The following is a 17,934-nucleotide window of genomic DNA, read 5'->3' as shown; positions in this document are numbered from 1 at the left end:
CATAACTGGGACGGCTTTGAATACCGATTATAACTGGTACAGTACAAGTAAGTTGTTATACGTTAATAATTATTGGTCGCTGATACCTAGTACTTGTGAGGGATGCATTTATTTTGAAAATTTAGGAGAATGCACGCAATATGTTTCTGGCATGAACTATTCAATGTAATTGGATTGCGTGTTTTATTAATAACTAAACACTTTTTGTTGAGTGTCTTTACTTGCTGTGCCTGTGTAGTGGCCTTTAGTTGGTTTACGAAGCTGTCAGATTTAGTTCTAACCCTAAGGGTTAGAACTAAATCTAAGCTGCTGGTTTCTAGACACTCTACTGAAGCACAATATTTGGGTTGTATACTGCATGGAAAGTATATAAAATATAAATACGCAATACTGAAAGTTGAGCTGCTTGCAAAATTTAAAGACGACGGGTTCAGTACCTATAAAAGCTGTGTTTGTGAATCTACTTATTGTATGAAAGGTTTTATACTTTTTGTGGAAGCAAAATTAGTAAGCGTTATTAAAGTGCGCCTTTGGACAGGTCTTTTAAATATGCAAGATCTACCGCTAAATTTTCTAGTCACGATTAAACTTGAGTGAATTAGTGACAGACAGCTAATATAACTTGAGCAAACATATTTAAAAGTAGATAAAAAATTTAAACATCGTGTTGTTGACAGTTGAGACCATGTTCATCAGTTGACCAGCTTCTATTGGAGATCTGTTTTGTCATTGCAAAAAGAACTGCTGGAAGCTGGAGCAATAACAGCGAATGTTGTAAATGGACGCATAACTGGTTTTGCATAGGCATAGCATCAGCTGTTAATTTAAGATTTAAAGCACTTTGTCTCAGCCCTACAAAGAGCTCAGTAATAACACATTGATAACACAATGGTAATACATTGATAACACAGTGATAGGCTGATAGCACATTGATAACTCAGTGATAGCACATTAATAACGCAGTGATAACACATTGATAACAATGGTAGCATACTGGTAACACTGAACTGCTGGCTAACATAAGCTACAATTATAACACTACCATTAACGGTCCACAACATTATTACGCAGTGATACAGATCTAGTGATTTAGGAGATCAGAGAAAAGTGAAAGTTTGTTGCTTGCTTTGTTAATAACTAGAAGGGTTTTAGCTAACAAAGTTTTTAGTCTATGCTCTTGGCCTTTAGATACTGTTGGTTGGGTTTTGCCTGCCAAATTTGGTAGCAAGATGCCAACTGCTTAAATATAAAAACTTTTATTTGACACTGATATTTTTGGTCTGCATTTATACGCTCTATTTACCCAGGGGTTTCACTCTCTTCTATTCATTGCCAAGGGCTAATCTGAGATGTTGAAAAATGCACCCTTTTTACTGACTTACACATTAATACAAAACTACCCCTTATCATTTCATCACCCCCATTAATTGCCCTCTTTTTTTGCTCAATCATTGCTTCTACTTAGAACAGGTATTTTACCCCCATAGCACTACTTAGATGCCATTTTAATATGGTGGATAGCGATATAAATGTTAAAGCATTGGCCCTTTTCCACTGCACCAAGCTAAAACTACATACCTTTTTTATGAAAACACTCTAGAGTGTCTGGCCACCAAAAAACACCCCTAAACCGTGGTTTTTTCGTCGAGCCCTTGGGATGAAAGTTGAGAGTGAAACCCCAGGGTCTATTTACAAAACCTGTCTCAGTAGTCAAATCTCCAGCCCCTGCTAAGCCCACACAATAGATTTAAGCCATAATTGAAAGATAACACACAAAAGCAGCGTATAGAAGATAGTATCAATGTGTATGATCAGAAAGTGTATAATCAAGTGTTTAGTCAGGTGTATGATCGGGTGTATAATCATGTGTATGATCTAAAGCTGCTCAGAGTAGCAGTGAAAATTCTTAGCTTGTTGGTAATAATTGTGGTAAATCTTCAATCCTTTAAATTACAGGAATGATGCGCGATATAGACATGAACTAAAAGATTAAAAGCAGCCAGTTTACATCACTTTAATATATCAGTGATTTATCTGGTAAATAGTCTATTAAACTCGAGGTGAGCTCGGTTTTGACTTAAGAAATGGGTTTCTTTTGTTGTTTTGTTTCTGTGGTAACAGTTTCAATTGTACATGTATAAGCAGTTCACTCCTTATATAAGCAACTCAATCCACTCCCTATAGCTAAGATTCACAAGTTTACACGCTCATTATACTGCAGTAGTTTTAGTAAATACAGTGACGGGCAAAATAGTTCGGACGTAAAATCAGCAATTCTTATTTCTTCAGCTTTGGACTTCAATAACATTAAAGTTTTTACTGATAGATATATATATATTCGGATTTTTTATACTACTAATAATCTAATGAGTTAAATTTTATTATTTTTGCTAAACAAGTATGTTTGAATTATTCTTTTTTTCGTTTCATACAGTAGCTCGTCTGGCATTTGTATGAATAGACACTCATGGTTCACTGAGTTACTCTCGAAATACAGTGATCCTTCATTTTAGCAGTTGATTGAAACGCGCCCACTCGAAAAGTACAAGTCTGTGGCATACAAACAAATTTGGCCAGTAATAGTCCACTTTTATCATATCAAATAAGGTGACTTTTTTATTAAGCATAGCCATATTCCTATTTACCTTATGTTCATTCATAGACCTATTAACTATACTATAGTAATTAGCTATAGTTATAGTTAATTGGTCTATGTGTTCATTAGACAATTTTAAGAGTTGAGGGTGTTTAAGAGGCGTGATGAAGGGTGTGAAAGCACTTTGCACTTTCAAACTTTTCAAAATGTAACAAAAAAAACAACGAACTCTAATCACTGCTATTACAATAAAGCTCAGCAGAGAGTTAGAGAGATTGATGTATTTTACCTTTTTGATTTATTTTTTAATTTTTTGTGAATATTGTGCAATAAAACCGCGAAAGCTGACCCTCAAGGTAGGGAGGGATTACTGTAGTTTGTTTAAAAGTTTGTGCGCCATCATTGCCTTTATTAAAACTAGTATGCTGACAGCCCTGTGCACAGTTAGAGATCGTTGTGTGTAATAACTATGTGCACAATTATTCTTAGATATGAAAATATGGTAGAGTGGTGCAGTGCAGATGGTGGCCCGCTTGGCTGGGACTCCAAATATCCGGGTTCGATTCCCGTTGTGTGCATTTTTTTTCGTAACGCTCTTGGCGTGGCTTCGGACAGACATGACTCTTATTATAGTAAAGATTCTGGTCGTTGAGAATTTTGAAGGTGTTTTTATGCTTTTTCTAGAATGTTATAAGATGGACACGTCTGTCACACGTAAGAGATATCCAGAAGAGGATAAGAAGGCCGACAGCGGTGACTCGACATCTGAGCTGTTGAAACAAGAGCGAGCAGACTGGTCAGAACGTTTCAATTCACAAGCAAAGTTTGGGGAAAGGTTTTGGCTCGTAGTTATTATCTCTTGTACCTTTCTCTATGCTGCCTACAATGCACACTACCATACATTTCCTTCACCCTCAAACACTGACAGCCCATTTTTAGAGGTTAACGCAAGGCAATTTGTAGAAAAAGTGTGCAAGAACGGCACAAGAAATGTCGGAAGTCACGCTAACGAGGTTCATGTGGTCGGTGCAATAGTTGACAGAATCCGTGAAATCAGTGAATTGGCTAAGCCAATTCATCGTATTGAAACAGATATTCAACAACCGACCGGCTGTTACACTTGTGGAGTTGTTGGCACATACTGCTACACCAATGTAAAGAATATATTAGTGAAGTTGTCTCCCGCTACGAAAGAGTCTTCAGCAACTATCCTTGTCAACTGTCATCAAGACACAGCCATATCTAGTCCAGGTTGGTGGGCAAAATGACGATTCATTTTTTATTTCAGTAGCCGTTGGGTCAACACAACTTCGGTTCAGATAGCTGTAACTGGGGTGCGTCAGTTGTTCAGCATAGGGAGGTGTAACATATTCTCCCGCTGTTAAGTGTATTCTCTACACATTGAATGGTTCATTCGATATTGAAGGGTGGTAGTCAGGATTCTCAGTTAGCAGAAGATTTGAAAGCAAGTTGAACCAATTTCTGATTGACCAAAAACATGCTACATCTACCATCGTATGTTTCAGTTTTCAGTTTATGAACCTTTCTGTTACTACAACCTACAATTCACTGTTCCGAGTCCTCCGCCATTCCTTTAGATTACCAGTTTTCAAAACACATTTGTTCAACTCACTAATTAATTCCTGATTGCTGTCTTTCCATTTTTTTCCCTTTTGACGTGTAACAAAAAACATCAATTTGTTGATACTTACCAATGCCAATAAAAAGCTCTACATACATGCATTTCATGTAATGTTGTAAGAGTTTCACTGGTGATGCAATAAAGCTTTCTTAAATAATCAATCACCTTAAAAAGAATATTGAACAGCTATTGGTGTCATGGCTAACATTGACTGAGGCTGACTTTTAAATTTTACTTTATTAACTACAACAAATTGACATCATTGTCCTTCGTAGACGCGCTGACCAACCTGCCTTGCCAGCCAATCTCTTTACAGTTCATCTTTAGCAGTACCCTTTCTTTCCATTATCACTTTGGTCGTGGGTTGTATGACAGGGGAATTTCTAATTAACTAATTAATTAATTTTATTCCATGTATACTCTATGTATCAGCTTCTCTGATCAGTTGTCTTCCCTTTGTCAACATCAATATGTTTATCATCTTCTCATGTCAGTTGTCTTCTCGTTGTCAGTTGGCAACAATATGTTTGTATCATCTTCTTATCTCTTAACATTAAAATCCTGCTTATTGCTCAAAGAAGCCTGACTAGGTGCATAGCCTTAGCTCTTTATGGTGTTTAGTCCTCATCTTACAAAAACCGAAACAAGAGATAGTCAAATTTAAACTGAAAAAAAATTCAGCTCAAAGCGAATGAGCGTTAACAACTAGTTTTTGCAAATCTTAAGTCTTAACAAATGAAGCGTAGACAAACTGCGGATTCGGTTGTGCTCAGAATTTTTTATGTAGCCGAAGTTTGGTTTTTCAGGTGCGAGTGATGACATGGTGAGTTGTGCCACAATGTTAGAAACACTGCGAGTGCTGAGTCGAGCAGACGTACCTCTCAGACATTCCATCCTTTTTATATTCAATGGAGCAGAAGAGACAGGGCTGCAGGTAAATGTACAATAATCTGTTTCAGTTTTCCATAGTACAAGTGTTTACTGTGACAATAATATGTTGCAGCTTTCCATTGTTTGATTTTTTTAGGTTTTTCTGAGAATTGGTAGCCTGTGATCATTACTTTTAATAGACATGTTCATTTGAAGGTTGTTAGGCTTTAGGTCTATACAATAAGGGACCCAGTCCCAGTTGTGTTATTACTTCTTATAATGTTATATAACTGATTACCCCAACATTACCCTACCATAGGCAGCTCACGGATTCATCACTCAGCATCCGTGGGCGAAGGAACTTAAGGCTTTTGTTAACTTAGAGGCTGCTGGGGCTGGAGGGAGAGAGATGGTCTTTCAAACTGGTATTTATCTCTTGTGTAGATACACATTTCCTATTAGCTTAGGTTAAAAGCCAGTTTTTGTTTGCAAATCCATATGACAAACTTCATTCAATAATTAATCTCTATAGCATCAACTTGTTTTACGAATTCTTCTGACATACTTTTTACCTCAGGTTTCGCGTTCGGGAAGCTTTGGAATTGATTCTTACGGCTACACCAATCGTAGGAGCGAAGTCAGTTAATTTAGCCAAACCGTCATAATGGACAGAAGAGAAATTGACAGCAAAGTTTGATCGAGAATTATTAATACCAAATATGATCGACCTGCCATGTGCCGCATATGTGCGGCAACTATGAGCCGCCACAAAATAAGACGACCCGTCCACTCGAATAATAGCAGTGAAATAACTCAAACGGTCGATCAATAGAGGATTGTGTTAGTGTATATGGTACATTTTATGGCGGATTACGGAACTCTTGCAGTAGACCACAAATTGGAATTGTTTTCTCTTTCAACTAAGAAATCTCGTGGCCACATTCTCTCATTTACTAACTATGTGCTGATATTACAAGCTCTAATTAGATGGCTACTTGTGAATCTTGTCACAGATCCTATTGTATATTCTTAAAATAATCAAGTGAGTTCAAGTGATGCTGGTAATCAGATACTTTTATGGCATGGCAATATATATATATATATATATATATATATATATATATATATAATTTACATGTATAAGATTATGTGCACTATATCCAGGAAACTTTTACACAAATCCTAATCGCTTCCTAATTGTGGAATTTTTTTAGTAGTACTTTGATGTTACCTTTACCAGCTTCTTATTTGTATTTGTACCAGGGCCGGAATACCCGTGGCTGATTGCTGCCTATGCTCAGTCTGTAAGATATCCTTCGGCTTCCGTTGTTGGGCAGGAGATATTCCAGAGTGGAGTCATCCCATCTGACACAGACTTTAGGATTTACAGAGACTATGGACACATTCCTGGTACGTTTGTGTGCTGACTTCGTTATCACTCTTTCTCTCCATTTCCTCCTGTCTCTCTCCCTCTTTCTCTCTTTTTTCTCTCTCTCTCTTTTTCTCTCTCTCTCTCTCTTTTTCTTTCTCTCTTTTTCTCTCTCTTTCTCTCTCTCTTTTTCTCTCTCTTTCTCTCTCTCTTTTTCTCTTTCTCTCTTTCTCTGTCTCTCTTTTTCTCTCTCTTTCTCTGTCTCTCTCTTTTTCTCTCTCTCTTTCACTCTTTTTTCTCTTTCTTTTTCTCTCTCTCTTTTTATGTTATTTCTCCTCTTTAATTGCTGCTCCACTTTCTACATCTGCTACATTCATTTGCTTTTATTTTTCTCGCTCATCAACTTCTTATTGCTTTCATTGTTCCTTCTTATTTAATTCTAATTATGCCTACCATAGGTTCTTCTAGAAATATCTATCTTTAATCACTCTAGTCTGTGTAAATACTGTATTCTTTGTCTATTACCAGGGATAGACATAGCTTATGCGTACAACGGGTATATCTACCACACCAAGTATGACCTACCAGAATATATTCCTGAAGGGTGCATTCAGAGAGGAGGTAAGTCAATATTAGGCCTTTGAATGTTTCCCGCATATTTACCAACAAACTTAATTATACACACTACATTTGTAATTGTAAGGAATATTTTACTATTATAATTTTTTATTTCAGCTGTATCATCATTGTCACCAAAAAATTGCCCAAGGTCTTGAGATGATCTTTTGAAATTTTAGGAGAGAACCTGCTGGCACTCCTCACGACTTTAGGGAACTCTGACAGGCTTGAGGAACCAGGAGATTTGAAGATGGGCAAGATGGTATTCTTTGATGTGATGGGCTTCTTTATGATTTATTACCCTCACAGGATCGGAGAGGTCGTTAATTCTTTGGTTGTTGTAGCAGTGCTGCTCAACCTCTTCAGGAGGCTCAAATCATTCAGACAATCAGGTAGGGAAGGATAATTAGACATGCTAGTACTCTAGAAAGAGACAAGTAGAGATGGTTATTTGTAACTGCTAATACTCTAAAAAGGAAAAATGAGTTATATTCAAGAATTATGTGTGACATCATCCTTGAGACTTACCTGTGCTAGTACATGTACATGTATATGTAAACATCGTGTCTTACAATAGTTTTCACAGTGTTTCTCACTGCGTCTCCAATCAAGTACACCGGTAGGTTCTTCAATTCAATTTCTTACTTTTGGAACATCATACAGTAATCCCTCCTACTTCCTTGAGGTCACATGAAATATAAATAGAAACTTAAATTTTTTAGTAAAAGCCTTTATTTTAACACTTGGTAACAGTTAAACTGCTTTCTAAACTTTTATAATTTCTATACATGTACATGTAGTTGTTCTTCTACATGCACCATACTTGTATAGTACATTGTACATACATTACTGAAATCAACAAGGACTGAACGTCTCGGCATGACTACAGACAGAATCGAAGAGTCAATGATAAATATTATTGAGCCAATCAGCATCAGAATAGCAAAATGAGCAAAAAGTATCAATCTACATCTAATATTCATCTACAGAGAATCGCTAATCGGTGATTTTCTGTTGATAAATAAGACGAAATGGGTCAAATCCCATTTAATAGTTGAAGAGCGGTCTTAAGGGATTCTTGAAAGAAATTTTATTTTTATTGCTGACATCAACCAGTTCATTGCAAAGGGACTTTCATCTCAGTAAACTGTTGGCTCTCATTCGTGCCTTACAAATAAAACTAGCAATATATCACAGTATCGTAGTGTATACATATAGAAGTGGAGGTCAACTAGAACCCGTGATACAGCAAAGCCACATAAGTTAAAACTGAGAAGCAGAAGGAATGAAAGTATGTTTTTTCTGAAGCCTGATTTGGGGAGTCAGTCCATCACCGGTCTCATTTTGCAATAGACCTCTACTTGGCTCTGTGTGAGTTGGAGATAATATACCTACCTGGGAAGTCTATATGTATTGTAGGTGGAAATGCTGGGCTCTATGTAAAGCTAGTTGGAGCCAGCTATGCCATGCACGCTGCAGCGTTGCTCTCTATAATAGGATGCAATTTAGCCTTAGGTCTGCTAGTCAGTTACGTACGCCCCATGATGTGGTACACAAATAACTGGCTAACATTCCCCATATACATCCTTCCAGCCATAGCTATATGGATTTTGGTCCATCAGCGGGGGAAGCAACTTTGCAAGACAGTTTTTCAGGTAAATGTTAAGGTATCAACTGACATACATTTTTGCCAATCCATTCATACTTTTTAGTAATTGTTACACTTACAAAAATATCTGTTGCAGCTATCTTGTTGCTATCTGTTATTCACAGCTGGTACTTCTGTCTATTGAAATCATTGTATGTCAATTATAGCTGGTGTCTATCTGGGACATAGAGGCAATCTACTTTGACTCTGCGCTGCTGTTCTGGACTATTCTCCTGGCTGCACTGACAATGGGTGGAGTTGCATCAGCCTACATCTGCATGCTGTTAGTTATCTTCCCTCTGATTCTGAGGCAGCTTGTGTCTGATATGCTCAACATTAGGATGCATAGTGAGTTTTCAGGCCTACATTCAAAACCTCTATTTGAACGCCACCTCTATTTGAACGCCACCTCTACTTGACTGGCAAAAGTAAGAAAGGTAAAAAAATGGAGTGCCACTCTTTAATTAAGCACCATTATTTGACATTCTTGATCTTTACAAACTCATAGTAGCAAGTGATCAGTAGAAAAGTGTTCACAAAATGGTGCTAATAATAACTTGATTACATTGTTAACAATTAGTTTTTGTAGTTGCTGTTCATATTGAAGTCTGTTTTCTAACTCCAGAGCTTTACAGCTCTTTTCGTTAAAACTCTGAAAGCAACACCATAAAAATAATCAATAACGGTCTCAGGCTAATAGTAGTTTCTCGTTTACCACGGTCTTGATACTTTGATGTATATGAAAAACGATTTAGAAATTACAATTTAATCTGTATTACTAGTTTGAGGCTGAAACTTGTGTTTAGCATGCAGACTCTACACGCGACTAAAAGTTTCTCATTATTTGTGCAAAAAGTATATAGTAAGTTTTGCTCTGCTAAAAGACTTGTTTGGATGTTAATATAAACTAGTTCAGCAGTGCAGAAGAAGATTTGAGGTCGGCAGACACTTTGGAAGGTATTGAACAACTAGAAGATGATGAAATAGTTCCAAGTGAAAGCAGCAATCAAAATGCAACATGTGGAGCAAACATTGCAAATACTTTGGATTCAAAAATGTTAATTTTTGTTTCTGCATGTATTATAAATATGGTTTTTTTATAACACCTGTTTCTGAATATATATTTGTTGCGTTTGATAGATTATTATTATATGTCTTATAATTTTGCAGATTCATAGCATGTTATTTGCCCATGGTTGATACTCCCCCATTAGGCTCTGCCCAAAATCACATTTTATAGTTGGTTTTCAGACTATGGGGCACTGTCAGTGAATTTGCTACTTCAGAGGGGTGGGTTTTCACAGCCAGGCCAGGGAAAGGGTCCATGTTTCTCTTAGCTTTCTTCACACTGTTCAATGGTGATTTTTTGAGGTCAAAAACAAGCTAAATTCACCAGCAGGAAATTATTTTTATAGCTTCTGAATCATATTGGATGTTTAGCGAGGTGTGGAACCTGGGCACCCCCTAGGAAACTCCCAGTGTTTAGGGGGTGTATTTCAAATTGACCAACCAGGTCAGTGGGGGTACAATATGCAAGTCTGGGCCTAGCCAGATGGGTGTTTCTTTCAGAGTATCAACCCTTTGGTTATTTGATAGCATCATTGCTGTTATCTAAACTCTGCTTTCGGTGGTTTGACGTTCATAACTCATTTTCTATGGCACATAAAGAGCCAGTTTTGGTTGCAAACTGTTGCAAACATATCAATGAGTGCAGTGGGCTTATATGTAACATTGTTAAATATAGTTATAAATAAAAATATGCCTTAAATTTAAAATAATGAAGTGAAAAATTGAAAACTAATCAATTGCAACGCAGGCTATAAGATCATCGTCATAGGTTAATTGCAAGCAATAAATATTAACTGATAGAGATATTTCTCAGCTTTCTAATGCTTATTTATTTAGAGATATATGACAAGTTTGAGGTAAACTATAGCAGATTTCTTGCATCCGAAAGAGTTAATGTCCCTCTGTCCCAAGGAGAGTGCAAGATATAGGCGAAATTCGCTTTGCCTATAAAAGGGTTCAATTTATCTTTCAAAAATTCTGATGAGCTTGAAAAACACAACGCCACCCTCTTTTTGAACGTCACCTCTTGAAAAATGGGTCGATAAATAGAGCACCGTGGTGTTCAAATAGAGGCTTTACAGTATATTAAGTGGCTTGATGAATCAGCAAGCATTTAATCCTCGTGTTCACTCACAAAACTAACTTTTAGATGCAACTTATGAAATAAATTGATAATATTTGTTACTGCAGCCTCGACACTCTTTGGCATTTATCATCTGCATTTAACACGTTCACCTGTACACACACACACTTACACATGATCAGTTTGTAGCACTTACTATAATACTATACAATATGCTATACACAATAGACGGTCCTACAAGATAAATGATTCGTTTCGAGAACATTTATGTTATAGGGATTTTACGTTACACAAGCAAAAAAATGCATGTTAATTGCCTAATCCATTCCAAGGTCTTTCCAAACTCACCACTTTATCCCTTCAAAAGAGAAAAAGATAAACTTACTTTTTAATTTAGTGACTGCATAGTAACTGTGATAATATTGGTTTGTATCAACAACCTTTCTCTTTTTCTTATTATTTTCACTCGATTCTGGATGCATGTTTATGATTTTAATTTTATTTTTAAGTTAAAGGGAGCGCACACCTCAAATGTTAATTTAAATCAATTATTACTTTTCCCCACAGCAAGGTTTTTAGTGATATGCATTCTCTTTGCAGATTCTCCCATCCTATATCTGACACTCACAGCTGGTGCTCTCCTCCTGCCAAGCTTGCACATTATGCAGCTAAGCCACTCTCTTAACAACCTGTTTTTACCACTCACTGGCAGAATGGGATCGGCTGTCTTCCCTGATATACTCGTGTCACTCATCAGTGTTTTACCTTTTCTGCTCATCTCCAACTACCTCGTAGGTACTAGTCCGCTAATTGCGTCTCAATTTGAACTAATTCATAAATGTCAAGGACGTTGTGCTCAAGCGTTCAGCTCCTGTTAACTGAGGAAAATAGAAATATGTTAACATTTTTAGAATTACTTACAAAAAGTGCGTACATATCTCTATAACATTAGCTTATCAAAAGTAATTCTAAATTTAAAAATAAAATGTTTTTTTGTTTTTGCTTTGAAGTATTTGTTGTTTCAGAATTGCTTTTCATAGTTTCAGTAAATGAAGTGTTATTGTGACGAGTCAAATAAAGATTTTGTTTTTAACGTTTGTTTGCTACTAGTGGTGTTTTAGTAATTAAAGTTGCCAATTCCTTGTCATGTTTTAAGCTAAAATCTTTCAGTATTTATGCATTTGTAAGAAAGCAACTTACGGTAAATTTTGTTTAGCGTTGTCAGCTTATCTTAACTTTGTACCTTTTTGCAAATTTTTGTACTCATCAGTTTTTTTTTATATCAATTTTATGAGACAGATTTAATAACAGCCTGATCTTATCCATTATCATAAATATGTACATCATCTTCCTACACAGTGTCACTAATATGCAATGATTTCATGGCTGGATGAAATGCAAGGTTGAGTGTGAAGTACAGCAGCTGTGGTAACATGGTGAAAGATAACCAACTGTGATTAACTTGACAAGAAACACTATTTACCACAAGCCACGCCTTCTTAGTCAAACCAGGATATCAGCAATAAACCACCTCATCTTTCTGTACTGCTAAGTCTATTTTGAGTCTGCTACAATTTTATCAATTTAAAGCAACTATGTGTGTTGTAGGCAGGATTTCTACACATCAGCAAGGATCTCACTGGATTAGCAGCCAAGTTCCTCTCCATCTCATCTCTCTTTATTCTCATCGGTTGTTTTACAAACCTTGGATTTCCCTACTCAGCCAATCCAGCATCTCCGTCAGCGCAGAGACATATTTTCACAGCAAGTTGATATTATCAAAATCTTTGAATAATGGTAGAGAGTTGGAGAACATACTACGGTATGTGGAACTCTTGCACCAGCGCTGCAAAATCTTGAGCTTTTGAGGGGTTGTAACATTTTTACACAAGAGTACATAACTCCAAATTTTCATCTATTTGTATTGTTTCTTTTATATGAAGTTGATTTATCACTTGTCATTAAAGGAATCTATTGTTAATGTATATGATACATTGTAGCACTTCTGGCGGGAACTGTACGCATATGACGGAACCTTGGAGAAGGAAGATCATGGGTTGCTTTACATACCATTTGACTACAATGAGCATAGATACCTTGATAACATACCAGAACTTAAGTCTATGCAACTGCAGACTGTAGATAAGGATCTAGCTTATGGAGGATTCCCTATATATTATTCCAAGATAACAAAACTCAAGTGAGTTGGTTACAGTCCGATCATAGCATTTATTTGAGGACTTGCCTCCATTTGTTTGGAGTTGTCCACTTACCCACCTAATAAAGCTTGGCTCTTAGTTCCTAGTCTATTCAAAGCATTTCTCTTAAAAAACAGATAGCAAATGAACTTGGTAAACACTTAATAGGTTCTTGAGAACAATGTTGGTACTAGATGACATCTTTTCTGCTGAGCTGAGGATGCACAAAGTAAAATTTCACCAGCCAATCAGATATCATTCAGCTCATGTTGGAATTTCACCATTTTCACTTTTTGTTTTGAAGATAAGTCTAAGTGATTGAAGTCAGCATAGTTAAGTGTTATACTCTTGATGCGCTCACATTCTCTAAAGTTGTCTTTTTACTGGCAATCCATCGAGCAATCACAGTTCAACAATTGCCTAATGCAGTGCACTAATCCTTGAGGTCTCTCATCATCTCCCAGATGCCTGGATTGTTTTATGTCAGCTCATCGGCATCCATGGTGGAAAGAGTAAGCGCAGCGCTGCTTAGCAGATCTCCAAGATCTCTAACAGCAGTGAACGGTGAGATGTGTGGTGCAACGTCTCCTGCATGAGAAGGTGGTTAGAGCTCAACGCTCTTCACAGAAAGTTCACTTTAGATAATGTTTAACACCACTGCTTCAACTATACTATATATTAACTTGTAGAAAATGAAAACTAATTGGTACAAAATCCTTCCAATATTAAAGATACAACAGATTACTTTTGAAAGAAATGCTATTCAGTCTCTCTAAAAGTGTCACCGGTTAAACCAAATCTGTTGTTGATGAAGAAATTAAATACATAATTTTGCAATTTATGCAAAGTTTGTGTAATTAAAGCTGAAAATATGACTTTTAAGCTGAAATTAATGCTAAAAAGATTGATATGTAGTTCCAATGTGAGTCAAAGGTTTGTGGAAATAGCTTGTAGTCAATCGCGACTGGCTCTAGTCAAACATTGCTTGGGTGGAATTCATGAAGTCAGAGAACCAGGGCTTTATACTATCAGATAAGGTGAGATGAGGTGTCAGTAAGCACACTCTTTTACCAACCTATAGTGAAGGGTGTTCATTATTATTTGAGCAGTATAAGACAGTATCCTTAGTAGGAACTTGTTGGTGAGTGATGCTTCCATGGCATTAGCTAGCCTTTTAGACATTGTCTCTCAGCATGATATAGGACAATATAACTGTTAAATGTTAGAAACAAAGGAGCTGAGTCTAGTTTAATGACAAAAGAAACCTTAGTTGAGTTCCATCAACTAACCATTTTTTGTTAATCACTGGTTACGCTTGTTTGCAGGAGATACCATGTGGGGAAGCTTGCCAAGCCTCTCATGTATGCAAGAGTGAATGTCACTCATAGAAAAGAGCAGTTGGCCAATAATATTGTTAGACATCATTTAACTTGTTCAGGTACGAGTGTGTCATCATTATATTAGTCTGAATGTAACTCTACTTACCTGCATAATGTATTTAGATATGCTTCTTTATAGCGCAACCTGCTAGAATTAAGTTGTTGTAATTCCAACTCTAAAATACGGTGAAAAATAGATCTTGTACTTAAGCTTATATTAAATACAAACCTACAGCGAGTATTCCATGAGTTGTTTGTTGGCAGAATGATTTCTAGATTTACACAGTACTTTTGTCTGTATAGTGAATTTCTGCTGAATGATTAACAGGTAATCATTTCCATGGAAATATCTATTTATCGGTGGTCGAAGGGGGTGAGCTCATAGGCTGGTCTTTTACACCAGGCACTCCAATACCCACCAAAATACCAAAAGAAATAAAACGGAGTCATTACTTTATCTATACTTCCTCTGCCATGTCACCACATCCTGCCAACAACTTCTGGCTTGATATCCAGGTGCGTTTAAAGTGTTCATGTTTGGATTTGTGTATCGAAAACTTTCATGCTAGATGTAGATAAATTGTCACACGGCTTCATTTGTTATTCATACACTACGTTTCTATGCTTTGGATGGGTTTGGAGTTGCTCATTGCTGACGAATTCACACCTTACCGTTTCAATGATTCAGAGTCTTAGAAAGATACCTTAGGTCTTTCTAAGGTTCGCGATGTATTCCTTTAAACAGAAATTGTTAAATTAGACTCGATTTCGAGTCACTGGCACTTTTCAATTCATGTGAAGTCAACTAGTTGCAGTAAAAAGTGATTATGCTGTCATCTTCGTACGAGCAACCCATCCTTGGTGTAAATTTTAATGAAAGGCCAAAAGTCAAGCAGAAACAGTAGTGATCAGCAGTAGAACGTTTTCGTAGAAGATACCCATGTGGTTGTTAGCTGAAATTTTTTTACCTTCACTGGGGAGAGCTTTATGGCATTTTTGGCTTTATGGCGGGATTTTTATGGCGTCAGAATATTCTCACAGCGAATGTCTTCGCACAAAGTTCATTCAGATTTCACCAAAGTGGAAGCAACTCCAAATTCATTTGAAGCACGGAAAGGCAATGATTGTAAACTTGCAAATTATTAATGCTAGTGGCTAAAGTCGAAAATTTCATGAACATTAGATATCAGGCGCTGATATTTATTGAATCGTTTGCAGTGCTTTTGCAACTCTGAGGCTATTTAGCCAAATCTTCAAACTTGTTTTGGATTACATGGCAACTCATGAAGTTGAGAAATCCCGCAAATGTCACAGATCTCATGCACTATCACTCACCCGTAGTTTCTACTAGATGAATGCCTAACATTGCCCTAGTAATAAAACAAGCTTTTACAAAAAAGATTATTTTAATTTAACATATAACAACAGTTACCATTCTAACTTTCAAACATCATATTATAAAAAAGTGTTTTGTGCAGTTTAAACAAATCAAGCCAAAAAAATAAAACAACTGTAAAGATTTTCAAACTCTGTCAAACATTGTAATTTTTAACTTTCATATAAAAAAGTGTTTTACCCAGTTGAAATAAATTGGAAGAAAAAATAAAACAACTGTAAAGGTTTTTAAATGTAAGTGTGAAATAATTAGCAAGAAATAATTAAATAAAGTCTGCTTTGCTATGATCACAATGACAAATTATTTGGTATACAATTATAGCATCTTAATTCATTTTAGTGTTGGAATTGTAAGGCGAAATGTCGCATAAAGTGATATAAAAACTCATACGATAGTAATTATCAAATGCCAACTCTTTCTGGTGAAAATTATCAAAATTTTATATGCATACTGTACATATTAAAAATTAACAACAAAATAATATATTAACTTTAGTAACTATAGTTACCTACCATAACTTTAGTGTATTTAGTGATTATGGTCTGCAAGAAAATGTAACATCACTATGTACTATGTGCAGCACGTACCGTGGGGACTTCTTACCTTTGAGACAGACGTATAACATAAACGTTGAATTTAACTTGAATAAATTTAGCTTTCCAAACTCAGACCTAAAGCTAAGTTTTAGTATGTGTTTTATTAAAATAAGCTTCAACTTTGTCATCGGCTAATATTTTATCACTTTTCTGTTTTCGGTCTCGTTTTTACTATAATTTATAACAAATAACGCTGAACTGAGATGGCGAGAATTTCAGGTGTTGTGGGAGGGATTTCGTCGAATAGCGAATGGGCATTTCTATTATTTCAATGTAATCAGTACGCCGACTGCCAGATTTTAATTCTGAGAGAAACTTTTGTTGATATCGTATGGTGAAAAAAAGTAAAACAAATTTCATCTTTGTGTGGCAAGGACGAAAAAACATCATGTTGCATATACTAAGGCAAAAAACAATCTTACATCGGAGGCATCGTAACCTGAGGGCGCACTGTAGTAATTAAGAATTTATCGTGTGCAATCGCGAAAAATATATATAGTATATGGTAAGCGTGATGGTGTGATAAGAGCTGCTTTGCTTCGTAGTTACACGCCTGTGTTAGTAGACTTGCAATTTAGATGTCGCAAGTTCAAATCCAGTCTGAAGGTGATTTTTGATTAGAACTCGGTATAGCCGGACATACCGAACGACAGATGACAAACTTTGTGATTTATATATATATAGATTAGTGATGATGCCATATTGTTTGTCTATCAAACAATATGGCATCATCCTGACCAACCTGTCTACAGATATTCAATTTTATGGGTCTCATCCCAGCCAGCAGAAACAATTTTATCTAATAGGCTAAATAAAGTTTCATCCACAATTCTCAATAATTTATACATAAGAAATATGTATAAGAAATACATCAGCTGGGCCACTAACTGAAGGCTGGTTTTTCTTAGGTAGGTGAGGAGGCAGATCTTGACAAGCATTGGCTGGACATTGGATTTGCTGCCCATTACTTGGATGGACCTGAGAGCACAACTCCTGAGCTCACTGCAACGCTTGCTAAGTTTCCTAACTGGACCGTGCCACTTGGTTGGGTGGCTACCTACCAACACTATAGGTTCTAAGAGTAGATGTAACAATCTAACAAGGAATTGTTGATTTCTGCTTGTTGTTCTGGAAATTATCCGTACACTTCTAATGTTCACAATATAAAAATTGTCTACCTGTTCCTATCACAGTTTTTTAACCATGTTTCTATTTTGATTTGCACACCCCACACGAGTTACATGTAACTGTGTAGCTCTGTTATTATGAAGAAGTGGAAGCCACTTGACATACATGTAAAAATTCATAATAATACTAACCACTACAAAAGAGTTTCTTAAAGGTTGACTTGCAACAAAATTCACATTGCAGTTATTTGGTATCAAAAGATGCACCATGTCTTACTCTGTTGTGTTGTGGGTGCCATATGCGTGGAAATGTGATTACAAGCCCTTAAAAGCTCAAAAACGA

The 17,934-nt window shown here is 36.3% G+C and overlaps 1 protein-coding gene across 1 annotated transcript; it reads left to right on the top strand.

The window, feature by feature from the left end:
- The first annotated feature begins 6 nt into the window (after positions 1-6).
- Positions 7-17,656, top strand: LOC137388928 (endoplasmic reticulum metallopeptidase 1-like). Its single transcript, XM_068075429.1, has 15 exons — positions 7-47; positions 3,281-3,847; positions 5,045-5,172; positions 5,428-5,533; positions 6,372-6,518; positions 7,006-7,098; positions 7,275-7,487; positions 8,515-8,750; positions 8,911-9,091; positions 11,496-11,686; positions 12,504-12,659; positions 12,896-13,095; positions 14,419-14,531; positions 14,801-14,988; positions 17,373-17,656. The coding sequence occupies exons 2-15, from the start codon at positions 3,292-3,294 to the stop codon at positions 17,541-17,543; spliced, it is 2,679 nt and encodes an 892-aa protein (XP_067931530.1). The 5' UTR covers positions 7-47; positions 3,281-3,291; the 3' UTR covers positions 17,544-17,656.
- Positions 17,657-17,934: the final 278 nt, after the last annotated feature.

Source organism: Watersipora subatra, chromosome 2, assembly GCF_963576615.1.
Source record: "Watersipora subatra chromosome 2, tzWatSuba1.1, whole genome shotgun sequence".
Classification (NCBI taxonomy): domain Eukaryota; kingdom Metazoa; phylum Bryozoa; class Gymnolaemata; order Cheilostomatida; family Watersiporidae; genus Watersipora; species Watersipora subatra.
Note: the sequence above shows the minus strand (reverse complement) of the source record. Positions and strands in the feature narration are given on the sequence as shown.

Excerpts from the sequence above, each read along its gene's own strand:
- LOC137388928 (XM_068075429.1), top strand. The coding sequence starts at position 3,292 with ATGGACACGTCTGTCACACGTAAGAGATATCCAGAAGAGGATAAGAAG. Across the intron at positions 12,660-12,895 it reads CGCAGAGACATATTTTCACA|CACTTCTGGCGGGAACTGTA; the intron begins GCAAGTTGATAT and ends GATACATTGTAG. Across the intron at positions 13,096-14,418 it reads TCCAAGATAACAAAACTCAA|GAGATACCATGTGGGGAAGC; the intron begins GTGAGTTGGTTA and ends GCTTGTTTGCAG.